We start from the raw sequence: 16,810 nt of genomic DNA, 5'->3' as shown, positions 1-16,810 counted from the left end.
TACCAAGTAGTAAGTCAGTAGTCACAATATCAAAACGAGCAACCAGCTCTTGAAGTTCCAAATCAATAACCGCATCAAATACTTTCACAGAAAAGTGATGTAAATATTAAACTTCGGAACTCTTACGCTTCGACTTTCCTATAGTATAGTCCTTATCCATTTTGGGAATTAGAATATCATGCTTACTACAAAATGAGCACATCTCATCCAACAAAGAGTTCTATTCAGTTTCTCTCATTATTTGTAATCTTTTCTTTGCAAGGTCAAGCATTCCCATAGCATTAACAATATCTTGATCTTTCTTTTGTAAAGCTTTGTTCAATTCATTTGTTAATAGTAATACCTTAAACATCAAGTGCAACATAAAACCAACTCTAAATTCTTGAATTTTGCTTAAAAGATTTCCCGCTGTAAATCTATCGAGATGATATGGACACTCACGCTTCATATCTTTAAGCACATTAACAATTGAAGGAAATAAACTATCAAATTATCCAAGGTTTAAAATGAGACCCCCAACGAGTTTCACTCAGTCGTTGGAGGCCACATTCTTGATTCAAACCTTATCCCATATAGACTTCTCCAAATTTAAGAAACTCTTCTAACTTATCTGCTTAATGTTGTTGAAGTGACTCCATGCACTTAAATGAAGATCCAATAATATTCAAAACATCAGGCACAACATAAAAAAATTATCCACATGCGAATGCTTTTTAGAAAGAGCTACAAGTGCTAGTTGCAATTGATGAGCAAAATAGTGAATACAATATGCGGAGGAAGTATCTTGTAAAATCAAAGACTTGAGACCGTTTATTTTTCCTTGCATATTACTAGCTTCATCATAACTCTGTCCACGTATCTTAGATGTACTTAAGGAATGATCCGAAAGTAAAGAATAAATTACTTTTTGTTATGATGAGGAAGAAGTATCACTCACATGGACAATACCCAGGAATCGCTCTATAACCATTCTACTGTTGTTAACATATCATAAAATTAAGGCTATTTGCTCCTTATGTAAGACGTCTTTTGATTCATCAATTAAAATTGAAAAATAATCACCATCCAAATTTTCAATTATAGCTTTAGTTGTTTCTTTAGCACAAGCCTTTACAATCTCTTTTTGATTTGTTGGACAAATCATTATAATATTTTGTAGAGCATGATGTAATACTACTCTTCCTACATCTGGATGTCGATCTCCGTGCCATTCCAAAAGTTCAAGAAAGCCACCTTTTATATTCAGATTCTTCACTTTCATCATGTCCACGAAATGAAAATCCTGATCTTAAAAGAAACCTTGCCACATTAATTGAGGCATTTAAGCGCATCCAATAATCACTTTTTAATTTTTCACTTTTCTTATCAAAACAAGATTGAATCGATTGGCGTTGATTTTTCAAATCTAGCATCTTATTAAAGCATTTATGATGGATAATATTTACACTACCAACTTGTGCTTTAAATCTTTCCACACCCTTGTTCCAATCCCTAAAACCATCTTTTGTAAATGCATCCCCTGCATTTCCACGGCTTTCAAGTTCATTCTTGAACAAATAACACCACATACAAAATGCAGCATCTCCTTTTATGCTATACTCCGACCATTGAGAATATTTTCTCCTAAACCAAGTGGGACTAAATTGACACATTTTATTCCCAATATTAGTTTTAGGGAACAAATGATCAATTGGTTGACAAGGACCTCTTTTTATATAATATCTCCTCACTTCATCTCGAATATTAGGACCATAATCTAAAATTAGCATTCTTTCTTTGGGACCCGGTTCAAGATATTTCAAATTAAGCACTTTATTTACATTTGAAAACAGGGAAGTATTTGTCACCCTTTAAACTTCGGAGCTATTTGTGAACTCATGGATGACCGACTAGCACTAGAACTTGGTTCACCATTTTTCGGCTTGGTGAGAAATCTATCCATTTCAATGTTAAGGATTATCGTTCCTACAAAGTTAAATATTCATACTTCCATTCAATCTATCTTAATTCAAATAGAATAGTTAACTTTAAATCAACCACACTAAAAAAATTATTACTTCACAAATAAAGTAACATAACCAAGTATTAGAGAATTCTTCACTGAAGTTCAAACTTTAGTCCTGAGCAGAAGTTTAATCTTATGTTATCTCAGCCCAAAACACTAATAATCGGTTAGAAATTAAGTTCACATAGCCGCTGCTTAACTAAACTCGATCAAGTATTTTCTCAAACAAAATATGTGGACAAATCAATATTGTCAATGTATGTCAATATTCAAGACTTTAAAGCTCTAACTCTCCCAAATTCACCCAAAAAATAGCATTTAACAGCCCCATCTTAGAAAGAAACAATCATAATTACCAATAACAAGACAAAATCTCGGCAAGAGGTTCAAACATTGAACAAAAAGGAAAAAGAGAATTCGAAAAATTGCAAGAGAAGAAGAAAGTTCAGCGAGTAAATTGAAATATAGAGCAATAAGAGAGACAATGTAGTTGCATACATGAGAAACTGAAAGCAGAGGCCGATGAGAAGAAATTGCGCTCTTGATTCTTGAAGAATCCACCGAGGGCGAAGAGAGATGGAAAGAGAGAGAGAGAGAGAGAGTGAGAGAGAGAAAGAGAGTAGCTGTATCTATAATTTATTTAGAGATTTGAAAGTTTGACGAAGAGAAAAAGGAAAGAAAAAGATAGGAAAAGGGACGTGGGGTTGGGATGTTAGGCTTTTAGGGATCTGTTAGATGTTTTTAGTCAAAAGGGACTTTAGAAAGGAAAAAATAGAGAAAATTAAAAAAATAATATATGGGGATGGGGGTTCAAACTATTGACCTTGGGAGACAAAAGGGGCACTTGGCCACTAATGCACCAAAGTATTCAATTGAGCATGGGTTGTCACTAATATATTAATGTATTCAATTGAGCATGGGTTTTCATATATTTTAAGCCTTTAACAATAGTGAACCAACCTCATATAAACAGCGAAATTAAGTAAGCGGAAGAAATGAAATATAACAGTTTAATATTAATACCGATACAATTTCATAAACTAAAAAGCTACCCAGATCTGGTGTCACAATTTCACAGACTGTCTAAGAGTACTACAAATAAAGGTCTAAAAGATAGATACAAGCTGTTTTAGAAATACATAGAAGAAATAGTATAGAAGGATAGAAGGAGACGCTAGAGCCTGCGGGCGCTTGTAGGACTACCTTAGGTCGCCTGAATGGACTGAAAAAAACACCCTCACTGTGGTCCAAAAGTTGCAGAACCGGGATCTGCACACAGTGCAGAGTGTAGTATCATCACAACCGACCCATGTGCTAGTAAGTGCCTAGCCTAGCCTCGGAAAAGTAGTGACGAGGCTAGGACCAGACTACCAAATAAACTTGTTGTCACGACCCCGGTTCGCCCTCCGTGAACCATCGTGATGGCACCTAGTCTCTACGGCTAGGTAAGCCTAACAATGCAGAAAATAAACCAATTTACGAAAATAATAAAATGAAATAGTGAAATAAAATAGTGTTTAAAAGTGCCGCTCGGCATACACAATATCAACTCTCGAAATCTAAATACATTTTCCAAAACCCGGAATCTCATGATCACAAGCCTTTGAATGTCTACAAGTATCTAACTCCAGAATATCTAACAAAGAAAAAGAAAATACAGAAGGGCTAGTACTTAAAAGGGAGAGTAGAAAGTGACTCTTTGGTCTGCGGATGCGGCAGATATACCTCGGAGTCTCTACAAGCGCCTCATCTCAAGTGTGATAAGTCTGAGTGGAGGTACCTGGATCTGCACATGAAAAACATGCACAAAAAGGGCATTAGTACACCACATCGGTACTTAGTAAGTGCCCAGACTAACCCCGGTCGAGTAGTGACGAGGAAGGTCAGGGCCCTACTGAGATTAAATGGAATATAAGGTGCGACAGTATAAGATAAAGTAGTACAATTGAAAGATAACAATTAGAATTAATACAGGATAATAAGGATAACTACAACTGAAATAGAGGCAAAAACAATCACCAGGAATATGACTCTTCACAAAGAAAATAACCAGGGATCTCGCAGTATCCCGAAGATCTCTTAGCATCCTCAATACATGCCAGGGATCTCTTGGTATCCCGAGGATCTCTTAGTATCCTCAATATATGCCAGAGATCTCCCGAGGATCTCTTGGTATCCTCAATATGTGCTAGGGATCTCTCCGTATCCCGCACCTCAGCTCAAATCATAAATACGTGCAGAAGATCTCCCGGGATATCGTCCCGTAGTCCCAAAGTAAAACACACAGCAACAACACAAGAAATACTCAATTAAGCTAAATTTCGTACCAAGTAAAATAGGTAATTCTAACCTAACATGCTTCACATAATACAATTACGGCAGTTTAAGCAATTAAGTCAATTAAACATGTTTTTCTAAGCTAACATCAGATTTAAATTTCAAGTAGAGTAAGCAGGAAAGGAAAACACAATTAAAGCTACTTAAGTGAAAATAGGTTTGTCAACAGGTTTTTCTAAAATTAACACAAGTACGCACTCGTTACCTCACGTACAAGGCATTTCAATTACTACAATACCAAATCCTAAGGGGAATGGCCCCCACACAAGGTTAGGCAAGCCACTTACCTCGATCCAGCTCAAAATAACTTGAAACCACGCTCTTGCCACGAGTACTCAACTCCAAGTGACCCAAATCTATTCAATTTAATTGCATAATGTAAATAACACTTCAAGTAACTGATTCCACAATAAAAATTCTAAGCTAATATGCAAAATTAGAAAAAATGACTAAAACGCCCCTCGGTCCCACATCTTGGAATCGGATAAAATTTATATTTTCAGAATCCTCATACTCTCACGAGTCTATACATATCAAGAACACTAAAATCGGAGTTTAATTGGCCCCTAAAATAACCATTTTAAGGTCTCTTAATCTCAAGCCCTAATTACACATTTTGCACTGATTTTCCCCTAATTTTTCACCACTAATTAGATCTTTAATCACATATAAACGAGTTATGAAGTCAAAAGTGTTACCTCCAAGTGATTCCCCATTAGTTTCCTCAAAAATCTCCCTCAAAAGCTTCAATCCCGTTAAAAAATGGTGGGAAAATGAAGAAGGGTCGCGGATGGGCTATTTAAATACTGCCCAGGTATTCCTTCTTCACGAATGCAGAAGGACCCTCGCATTCGCGAAGTACAACTTTGCTTGGGTCCAGTTTCCTTCACCGCGAACGCGATTCCCAGGCCACGAACGCGATGCAACATCTCCTCCAGCTTCGCGAACGCGGGAGAAACTTTGCGAACGCGAAGCATTAAAACTCCCATAGCCTAGCTCCTCTCGTGAACGCGAGACCCTTCTCGCGAACGCAAAGAAGGAAACCAGAACTGGGTTGCTGCAATTTTTCTGCACTTCCAACAAGTTCCAAAATGACCCGTTCAGCATCCGAAACATACCCGGCCCCGGGACCTCAACCAAACATGCCAACCAATCCTAAAACATCATTCAAACTTGTTTCAATCTTCAGAACACTCAAAACAACATCAAAATACCAATTTAGCATCGGATTCAAGCCTAAGAACTTCAAAAACTCTCAAAATACGCTTTCGATCAAAAATCTATCAAACCTCGTCCGAATGACCTGAAATTTTGCACACACGCCAGATTCAACACTACAGAGCTACCCCAACTTCCGGAATTCCATTCCGACCCACGGATCAAAATCTCACTATCGAACTGGAAACTTAAAAAATTCAACTTTCGACATTTCAAGCCTAAATTAGCTACGGACCTCCAAAACACAATCCGAACACGCTCCTAAACCCAAAATCACCCAACGGAGCTAACGAAACCATCAGAATTTTATTCCGAGGCCATCTTCACACTGTTTCGATTACAGTCAAATTTTCAGAACTTAAGCTCTCATTTAGGGACTAAGTGTACCAAAACTCTACGAAACTCCAAATAATTCCTCCTGGCAACTCACAATAGCAGAAACAAACACAAGGAAAACAATTAATAGGGGATCGGGACATAAATTCTGAAAACGACTGGCCGGGTCATTATATCCTCTCACACATAAACATTCGTTTGTCCTCGAACGAGCATAGAGACATACCTAAAGTAGTGAAAAGATGAGGGTAATGATTGCGTATATCCTGCTAGGTCTCCCAGGTTGCCTCCTCGACCGATTGACCCAGCCACTGAACCTTCACTGATGCAATGTTCTTTGACCTCAGCTTTCTAACCTGCCTATCCAATATTGCCATTGGCTCCTCAACATAAGATAGATCCTTGTCCAACTGGACTGAACTGAAATCCACCACGTGTGACGGATCACCGTGGTACGTCCGGAACATCGAAACATGAAATACCGAATGAACTCCTGCCAGGCTGGGAGGTAAGGCAAGCTCATAAGCAACCTTCCCAACACGCCTCAATATCTCAAAAGGGACAATAAGCCTCAGACTCAACTTCCCCTTCTTCCCAAATCTCATAACGCCCTTCATAGGCGAAACTCGAAGCAGAACCCACTCTCCAACCATATAGGAAACATCACGAACCTTCCGGTCCGCGTAACGCTTCTGTTTGGACTGGGCTGTATGGAGTCTATCCTAAATCACCTTGACCTTCTCCAAAGCATCCTGAACCAAGTCTGTGACCAATAATCTAGCCTCACCCGGCTCAAACCAACCTACCGGGGATCTACACCACCTACCATATAAAGCTTCATACGGTGCCATCTGAATGTTGGACTGATAGCTGTTGTTGTAGGCAAACTCCGCCAATGGCAAGAACTGATCCCAAGATCCTTCAAACTCAATCACACACGCACGGAGTATATCCTCAAAAATCTGAATAGTGCGTTCGGACGTTCGTCTGAGGGTGAAATGTTGTACTCAACTCCACCCGAGTACCCAACTCATGTTGAACAGCCCTCCAGAATCGTGATGTGAACTGAATACCTCTATCTAAAATGATGGAAACTGGAATACCATGCAGACAAACAATCTGCCGGATATAAATCTCCGCCAACCGCTCCGAAGAATAAGTAGTACACACATGAATGAAGTGTGCAGACTTGGTCAACCGATGCACAATCACCCAAATAGCATCGAACTTTCTCAATGTCTGTGGGAGCCCAACTACAAAGTCCATGATGATCTTCTCCCACTTCCATTCTGGAATCTCTATCTGCTGAAGCAACCCACCCGGTCTCTAGTGCTCATACTTCACCTGCTGATAGTTGAGGCACCGAGCTACAAATCTAACTATATCTTTCTCCATCTACCTCCACCAATAGTGCTGTCTCAAATACTAATACATCTTCGCGGCACCCGGATGAATGGAATACCGCAAACTATGGGCCTGCTCTAGAATCAACTCCCGAAGCCCATCAACATTAGGTACACAAATCCGACCCTGCATCCTCAATACCCCATCATCACCAATGGTCACATCTCTGGAATCACCATGCTGAACCTTGTCCTTGAGGACAAGCAAATGAGGGTCATCATACTAAGGCTCCCTCATACTATCAAATAAGGAAGACCGAGAAACCACGCAAGCTAGAACCCGACTAGGCTCCGAAAGATCCAATCTCACAAACTGGCTGGCTAAGGCCTGAACATGCATTGCCATAGGCCTCTCTGATGCTGGTAAATAAGCCAAACTCCCCAAACTCTCTGCCCGGCAACTCAAGGCATCGGCCACCATATTGGCTTTGCCCGGATGATACAAAATAGTGGTATCATAGTCATTCAGCAACTCTAACCATCTCCTCTGGCACAAATTTAGATTCTTTTGCTTGAACAGGTGCTGCAAGCTCCGATGATCAGTATAAATCTACAAGGAACCCCATACAAATAATGACACCTGATCTTCAGGGCGTGAACAATGGAAGCTAACTCAAGGTCGTGGATAGGATAATTCTTCTCGTGAACCTTCAACTATCTGGACACGTAGGCAATCACCCTACCGTCCTACATCAAAATCGCTCCAAGGCCAATTCTAAGGCATTACAATAGAAAAGTGTAAGAACCCGAACCTGTAAGCAATATCAAAATTGGGGTTGTAGTCAAAGTTGGCTTGAACTTCTGAAAGCTCGCCTCACACTCTTCCGTCCACTGGAATGGAGCACCCTTCTGGGTCAGTCTGGTCATAGGGGCTGTAATCGATGAAAACCCCTCCACAAAATGACGATAATAACCCGCCAAGCCAAGAAAACTATGGATCTCTGTAGCTGAAGATGGTCTGGGCCAACTTTACACTGCATCTACTTTCTTCGAATCCACCTGAATACCCTCACTCGATACCACGTGGCCTAAGAATGCCACAGAATCCAACCAAAACTCACATTTTGAGAACTTTGCATATAACTTCTTTTCCCTCAGGGTCTGGAGCAGTGTCCTCAAGTGCTGCTCATGATCTTCCTGACTCCGGGAATACACCAAAATATCATCAATAAAGACAATGCCGAACGAGTCAAGATACGGCTGGAATACACTGTGCATCAAATTTATAAAGGTTGTTGGGGCATTGGTCAGCCCAAATGACATAACAAGTAACTCGTAATGACCATACCGAGTCCTGAAGGCAGTCTTCGGGATATCTGGCTCCCGAATCTTCAACTGATGGTAACCTGAGCATAGGTCAATCTTAGAAAACACTCGTGCGCCCTGAAGCTGGTCAAACATATCATCAATACGAGGCAAAGGATAACGATTCTTCATTGTAACTTTGTTCAACTGGCAATAATCAATGCACATACGCATAGAACCATCCTTCTTCTTCTTCTTCTTCACAAACAAAGCAGGAGCACCCCAAGGTGATACACTAGGCCTAATAAAACCCTTATCAAGCAATTCTTGTAACTGATCCTTCAACTTCTTCAACTCAGGACGAGTCATACGATATAGAGGAATAGAAATGGGCTGAGTTCCCGGCAACAGATCAATGTCAAAATCAATATCTCTATCAGGCGGCATGCCCGGAAGATCAGCTGGAAACACATCAGGAAAATCACGTACTACTGGGACTAAATCAAATAAAGGGCTATCAATACTGACATCTCTCACATAAGCTAAATACGCGTCACACCCCTTCTCAACCATTCGTTGAGCCTTAAGGAAAGAAATAACTCTAGTGGGAGTGTGATATAAAGTACCCCTCCACTCAATACACGGTACACCTGGCATAGTCAGCATCACAGTTTTGGCGTGACAATCAAGAATAACATAATGGTGCGACAACTAGTCCATGCCCAAGATAATATTAAAATCTACCATGATGAGCAACAATAAATCGGCTCTGGTCTCAAAACCACTAAGAGCAACCAAACACGACCGATAAACGTGGTCCACAATAAGAGAATCTCCTACGGGAGTAGAAACATAAACATGGGAACTCAAAAAATCCCGAGGTACACCCAAATACGGAGAAAAATAAGAAGACACATAAGAGTAAGTGGAGTCTGGATCGAATAGAGTTGATGCATCTCTGTGACAAACCAGTATAATACCTGTGATGACAGAATCGGAGGCAACAACCTCGGTACAGGTAGGAAGGGCATAGTATCGGGCCTGGCCTCCCCCTCTAGGGAGACCTCTACTTCCCAGACCTCCACCTCTAGCTGGTTGAGCAGGTGGGGTAGCAACTAGAGTTGTAACCATAGCCTGAGAACTCTGCGGGGCGCGTTGTGGCTGAGATGTCTGGGGAGGTGCACTCCTCCCAAGTCTAGGGCAATCCCTCACCACATGGTGTGTGTCACCATACTCAAAAAAAGCTCTGGGAGGACGTGGCAGCTGTGACTGGCTCGGGCTAGGTCTGCTGGACTTACCTCTAAAAGCACCCCACACATGAGGCGCTCTAGATACCAGAGGTGCATAATAAGGCTCCTGGGGCCTAGGAGGAGCTAGAATACCACTGGCTGCTGGAAGAGCTAAATGAATGGGGCGACTCATATAACCCCTACCATGACGACCTGCTGCTAGGGCACGGGCACCAGAATAATGGCCCGACTCACGAGACCTCTTAGCCTCCCTTTCCTCTCTCTCCCTAGCATGCATACCTTCAATCCTCCTAGTAATGCTCACCACCTGCTGATAAGAAATATCTATCTCCAACTCACGGACCATGCTAGACCTAATGCTGGGAATAAGCCCTTCAATAAACCGGTGAACCCTCTCGCGAACAGTAGAAACTAAGGCTGGTGCATGTCTAAACAAACTAGTGTAACAGACAGCATACTCTGAGACAGTCATAGCACCTTGGCGAAAATGCTCAAACTCTGCGCGCCAAGCGTCCCTGAAGCTCTGAGGAACATACTCTCTCAGGAACAGATCTAAAAACTGAGTCCAAGTCAGTGAAGCAGCTTCATCCAGACTATCTAACTTATAGGTGCGCCACCATTCATAGGCGGCTCCTCGAAGCTAGAAAGTAGTGAATGAAACCCCGCTCAATCCTGATATACCCATGGTACGGAGAATACAGTAAAACTCATCTAGAAATCCCAAAGCATCATCTGATTCTAGGCCACTGAATACAGGAGGCTTGTACTTATTGAACCAATCAAGCCTCAGCTGCTCATCCTAGGAAACTACTGCCCTGTTCTCGGGCTGATCTCGAACTGCAGGCTGTAGAGGAATAATCTCGGGGACCTGCTCAACAAGCACTCGCTGCTCAGGAGTGTAGGCGGAGAGAGTCTGTGCTCCTCCCCCGGCCTAAGATGTAGCTGCAGCAAGGGAAAGCAACCATGCCTGAGCTAAAGTGGTGTACATGCTTATGAACTATGCCAGAGTCTCCTGAAATGCTGGAGTAGTAGTAGCAGTAGGCGTATCAGGTGCCTGGACTCCGGCTGAAACTGCTGGTGGTACATCGGTGGCAGCTCGCGCAAGTGCTCTGGCTGCACCACGTGAGTGTCCTTGGCCTCTACCCCGGCCTCGGCCTCTAACGGCTGTAGTAGGGGGCACAGGTGCTTGATCATCTCGAGTAGCACGTGTCCTCACCATCTGTGAGAGAATAGAAGACAAAAGTTTAGAGTTGTGATATCAACAATCTCACACGACAAGGAAATCAAATAAAGTGGAATTTTCCTAACAGTTACATAGCCTCTCGTAAATAAGTACAGACGTTTCTGTACCGATCAGCGAGACTCTAATAAACCAGGTTGTGATTCATGACTCCTATGAACCTAGAGCTCTGATACCAACTTGTCACGACCCCGGTTTGCCCTCCGTGAACCATCGTGATGGCACCTAGTCTCTACGACTAGGTAAGCCTAACATTGTGGAAAATAAACCATTTTACGGAAAAATTAATAAAACAAAATAGTGAAATAAAATAGTGTTTAAAAGTGCCACTTGACATACATAATATCAACTCTCAAAATCTAAATACATTTCCCAAAACCCGAAATCTCATGATCACAAGCCTTTGAATGTCTAAAAGTATCTAACTCCAGAATATCTAACAAAGGAAAAGAAAATACAGAAGGGCTAATACTTAAAAGAGAGAGTAGAAAGAGACTTTCGGTCTGCGGACGCGGCAGATATACCTCGGAGTCTCTACAAGCGCCTCGTCTCAAGTGTGATAAGTCTGAGTGGAGGTACCTGGATCTGCACATGAAAAACATGCACAGAAAGGGCATGAGTATACCACAGCAGTACTCAGTAAGTGCCAAGCCTAACCTCAGTCGGGTAGTGACGAGGAAGGTCAGGGCCCTACTGAGATTAAATAGAATATAAGGTGCGACAGTATAAGATAAAGCAGTACAGTTGAAAGATAACAGTAAGAATTAATACAGGATAATAAGGATAACTACAACTGAAACAGAGGCAAAAACAATCATCAGGAATACCACTCTTCACAAAGATAATAACTGGGGATCTCTCAATATCCCGAGGATCTCTTAGTACCCTCAATACATGCTAGGGATCTCTTGGTTTCCTCAATATATGCCCGGGATATCTCGGTATCCTCAATATATGCTAAGGATCTCTTGGTATCCCGAGGATTTCTTGGTATCCTCGATATGCGCTAGGGATCTCTTCGTATCCCACACCTCAGCTCAAATCATAAATACATGTAGGGGATCTCCATGGATGCCGTCCCGTAGTTCCAAAGTAAAACACACAGCAACAACACAAGGAATACTCAATTAAGCTAAATTTCGTACCAAGTAAAACAGGTAATTCTAACCTAACATGCTTCACATAATACAATTACGACAGTTTAAGCAATTAAGTCAATTAAAAATGTTTTTCTAAGCTAACAACAGATTTAAATTTCAAGTAGAGAAAGCGGGAAAGGAAAACACAATTAAAGCTACTTAAGTGAAAACATGTTTGTCAACAGGTTTTTCAACAATTAGCACAAGTACGTACTCGTCACCTTATGTGCAAGGCATTCCAATTGCCACAATACCAAATCCTAAGGGGAATGTCCCCCACACAAGGTTAGGCAAACCACTTACATCAAACCAGCTCAAAATCAACCCGAAACCATGCTCTTACCACGAGTACTCGACTCCAAATAGGCCAAATCTATTTTCAGAATCCTCATACTCTGACGAGTCTATACATATCAAGAACACTAAAATCAGAGTTCAATTGGCCCCCCAAATACCCATTTTAAGGTCTCTTAATCTCAAGCCCTAATTACCCATTTTGCACTGATTTTTTCCTAAATTTTCACCACTAATTAGACCTTTAATCACATATAAACGAGTTATTAAGTCAAAAATATTACGTCCAAGTGATTCCCCTTTGGTTTCCTCAAAAATCTCCCTCAAAAGCTTCAATCCCGCTTAAAAATGTTGGGAAAATGAAGAAAGGTCGCGGATGGGCTATTTAAATACTGCCCTGATATTCCTTCTTCGCGAATGCGGAAGGACCCTCGCGTTCGTGATGTACAACTTCGCTTGGGTCCAGCTTCCTTGATCGCGAACGCGATTCCCAGGCCGCGAACGCGATGCAACAACTCCTCCAGCTTCGCGAACGCGAAGCATTAAAACTCCCCCAGCCCAGCTCCTCTTCGCAAACGCGAAGAAGGAAACCAGAACTGGGCTGCTGCAATTTTTCTACAATTCCAACAAGTTCCAAAATGACACGTTGAGCATCCGAAACACACCCGAGGCCCCCGGAAGCTCAACTAAACATTCCAACCAATCCTAAAACATCATTCAAACTTGTTCCAATCTTCGAAATGCTCAAAACAACATCAAAACACCAATTTAGCATCGGATTCAAGCCTAAAAACTTTAAAAACTCTCAAAATAAGCTTTTGATCAAAAAGTCTATCAAACCTCGTTTGAATGACCTGAAATTTTGCACACACGTCACATTCAACACTACGGAGCTACTCCAACTTCCAGAATTTCATTCCGACCCTTGGATCAAAATCTCACTATCAAACCGGAAACTTCAAAAATTCAACTTTCGGCATTTCAAGCCTAAATTAGCTACGGACCTCCAAAACACAATCCGAACACGCTCATAAACCCGAAATCACCCAACGGAACTAACGAAACTATCAGAATTCCATTCCGAGGCCGTCTTCACACTATTCCGACTACGACCAAATTTCTAGAACTTAAGCTCTCATTTAGGGACTAAGTGTCCTAAAACTCTCTGAAACTCCAAATAATTCCTCCCGGCAACTCACAATAGCAGAAACAAACACGGGAAAAGCAGTTAATAGGGGATCGGGGCATAAATTCTCAAAACAACCGGCCGAGTCGTTACACCTATGCAGTTAAATCATATACAACGTAAAATAAAGGCAGAAATGTATAGTTAAGGATAGGAGGGGGAAACATGATGCGGGGAACATCAAGTAATAACAGAAGAGCAGTAGATAAATATAAGGAACACCAAAGTTCAATTATCAACAAGAATCAGAAACAAAAGGCAAGTGCACTGCATCACCCTTCGTGGTTTTACTCTCGCCCTCACCGTAAAATCAATAAAATCGGCATGGCATCACCCTTCGTGCTTTTACCTCACATAATCATGGCACGGAATGATCTTTCGTGCATTATGTCTCATATCATGGCACGAAAAGTTACATCGTGTGGCACGGCATCACCCTTCGTGCTTTTACCTCACAATATCAGCATGGCATCACCCTTCGTGCATTAACACTCTCAAAGAAAACATACACGACATCATCCTTCGTGATTTACACTCTTTCTCACGCAAGTAACAATCACAAAGCAATTTGGGCAAGGAAAATCTACAATATTTCAATAAAATCGCAGCAAGGGAACAATAGCATAATAACAATATCCTGGCAAGGGAAACAATATCATGAAAAATAACGTCCCGACAAGGGAGATAATATCAAAAGCAATAACATCATGGCAAAGGAGACAATATCATAAACCTCTTCTCTTTTTCACATTTACTTCACAACTCAATTCACAACTTGAGCCGATGCTCTAAAATGTTCAATTACCAATAATACTTCCACAAGCCTTGTTCAACAAAAGAAATCATCATATAAAGCATGAACAATACGAATTGGAGTCACATTGATCATAGTATAAGACTCACAGGCATGCTTGACACCAACGTATAGATACTCGTCACCATGCCTATACGTCATACTCAATAATTAACACATAGCAAATAAGACACGACTCCTAATCCCTCAAGCTAAGGTTAGACCAAACACTTACTTTGATGCCACGAACACAATTTAAGCCTCAACTACCGCTTTACCTCTTGTTTCCACCACTAATTTGCTTGTATCTAGCCACAAGTTACTTAACTATATCAATAAATGCTAAATAAATCAATTCTAATGCATGAAAATAAGTTTTCCAATGATTTCCCCAAAAGGTCAAAAACCGACCTCGAGCCACATGGTCAAAACTTGAGGTTCTAACCAAAACTCGATTACTCATTCACCCACAAATCCAAATATATAATTTATTTTGAAATCAGACCTCAAATCGAGATCCAAATCCCCAAAATTTTAAAAACCCAAGTTCTACCCAAAATACCCAATTTTCCCCATGAAAACCCTTGGTTTTGAGTTGAAATTATGTGAAAAGATGTTAAAGATTAAAGAAAACGAGTTAGAAATGACTTACAATTGATTTGAAAGAGTAGTTGTCTTTTAAAAATCGCCCAAAGGGGTTTAGGTCTTGAAAAGGTTTGAAAAATGCAGAAAAATGCGTCTAAGTCCTAACTAACTGGTCTCCGATGTTGCAATTCTGACCGGGGTTCGCAATTGCGAAACCCTTCAAGACCTGCTATCTTCGCATTTGCGAAGAATAAGTCGCATTTTCGACTCTGGCCTTTTTCTCATTTGCGATGAATTGGTCGCATTTTCGATCAAGGCCTGCCCAGGCCATCTTCGCATTTGCGATACAGCTTCGCATTTGCGACGAATCCTGCAGGCCTGCAATACACCAGCAATTTTCTGAGTGAAATTTCACTCCGTGGCCTATCCAAAACTCACCCGAGCCCTTGGGGATCTAAACCAAACATGCACGCAAGTCCAAAAAATCATACGGACTTGCTCGTGCGATCAAATCATCAAAACAACATCAATACTTATGAATTTATCATCAAAATCAAAGAAAATTTCAAGAACTTTCAAAGTTTCAAATTTTACAACTAAGGTTCCGAATCACGTCATATGACCTCCGTTTCTTACCAAATTTTACAGGCTCAACTTAAATGCTATATAAGACCTGTACCGGGCTCCGGAACCAAAATACGGGTCTGATACCATCTTATTCAAACACATTCAAATATCTAAAAACTCTTAAAATTTCAGTTAAACAATTTTCTTCGAAAATTTATTTCTTGGGCTTGGGACCTCGGAATTCAATTCCGGGCATACGCCCAAATCCCATATTTTCCTACGGACCCTTCGGGACCGTCAAATCACGGGTCCGGGTCCGTTTACCTAAAATATTAATCGAAGTCAACTTAAATTTATTTTAAAAATAAAATTTATCATTTTTTACAGATTTTCACATAGTGGCTTTCTGGATACACGTCCGGACTGCGCACGCAAATCGAGTTATGACAAAAAGAGATTTTTAAAGCCTCGAAACACAGAATCGACTTGTAAAATAAGTGATGACCCAAAAGGGACATCACACTAATAAATGTGGTTATTGAGTAATAGACTCCAATAAGTAACAATGTGGAGAGTTACTTTAACAAATTTGAAGAACTACTTCTATTTGTTATTAGTTAACCCAACCCTCAAGGAGACTTATTTTGTTTTGTTGATGGATTGAAACCTCGTTAATTTACTACTGGTATCAATTTTCAAATGGAGAAAGTATCAAAGCTACTGCCTACTGAATGTGAACAAAAAAGAGTACATCAAAGGAAATGACAATGGACGCGTGTTTTAATGTTTAGCAATTTGAAAGCCTTAATATCATGTTGATTATTTTCATATAATCGTACATAAAGGTAAATTTGGTTAGGTACAAATGTAAAATATTTACTTCATGTAAGTGAACACAAGTTCGCAGCAAAGTGAAAAAAAGGGCGAAAAAACTTCGAATAAATATTACCTGTTATGAATAGAATTGTAATTAGAGTGAATGTTTATCTCGTAGAAAGTTTTACTTTATGGTTAAGTCATTTTTTCCCTATAAATAGAGAGGTCTTGCCCTATTATAAATCATCCCAAAATTTAATAAGAATTACTCTCTCTTTCTCTGCAATATTTTTCTTCTACTTTTATTGTTTCATTACACGTTATCAGCACGAGACTCTACCGTCTCAAGAAGCTCTTTGAGAAGATTAAGGTATAACTTTTCTCCTTTTTTTAATT

The 16,810-nt window shown here is 40.5% G+C and overlaps 1 protein-coding gene across 1 annotated transcript; it reads right to left on the bottom strand.

Moving 5' to 3' along the window:
• Positions 1-220: 220 nt before the first annotated feature.
• On the bottom strand, positions 221-1,652 carry LOC138887904 (uncharacterized). Its single transcript, XM_070169695.1, has 2 exons — positions 1,234-1,652; positions 221-482 (listed from the first exon to the last, which is right to left on the bottom strand). Exons 1-2 carry the CDS (start codon positions 1,650-1,652, stop codon positions 221-223), a joined length of 681 nt encoding a protein of 226 aa, XP_070025796.1.
• Positions 1,653-16,810: the final 15,158 nt, after the last annotated feature.

This window comes from Nicotiana sylvestris, chromosome 3 (assembly GCF_000393655.2).
Source record: "Nicotiana sylvestris chromosome 3, ASM39365v2, whole genome shotgun sequence".
NCBI lineage: Eukaryota > Viridiplantae > Streptophyta > Magnoliopsida > Solanales > Solanaceae > Nicotiana > Nicotiana sylvestris.
The sequence above is the reverse complement of the archived record's forward strand: the minus strand, read 5'-3'. Positions and strand labels throughout refer to the sequence as shown.

Bases quoted from the DNA above. Each gene is read 5' to 3' on its own strand.
- LOC138887904 (XM_070169695.1), bottom strand. From the start codon at position 1,652: ATGTGTCAATTTAGTCCCACTTGGTTTAGGAGAAAATATTCTCAATGG. The intron at 483-1,233 runs GTGGCTTTCTTG...ATAATTTGATAG, and splicing joins GAAGAATCTGAATATAAAAG to TTTATTTCCTTCAATTGTTA.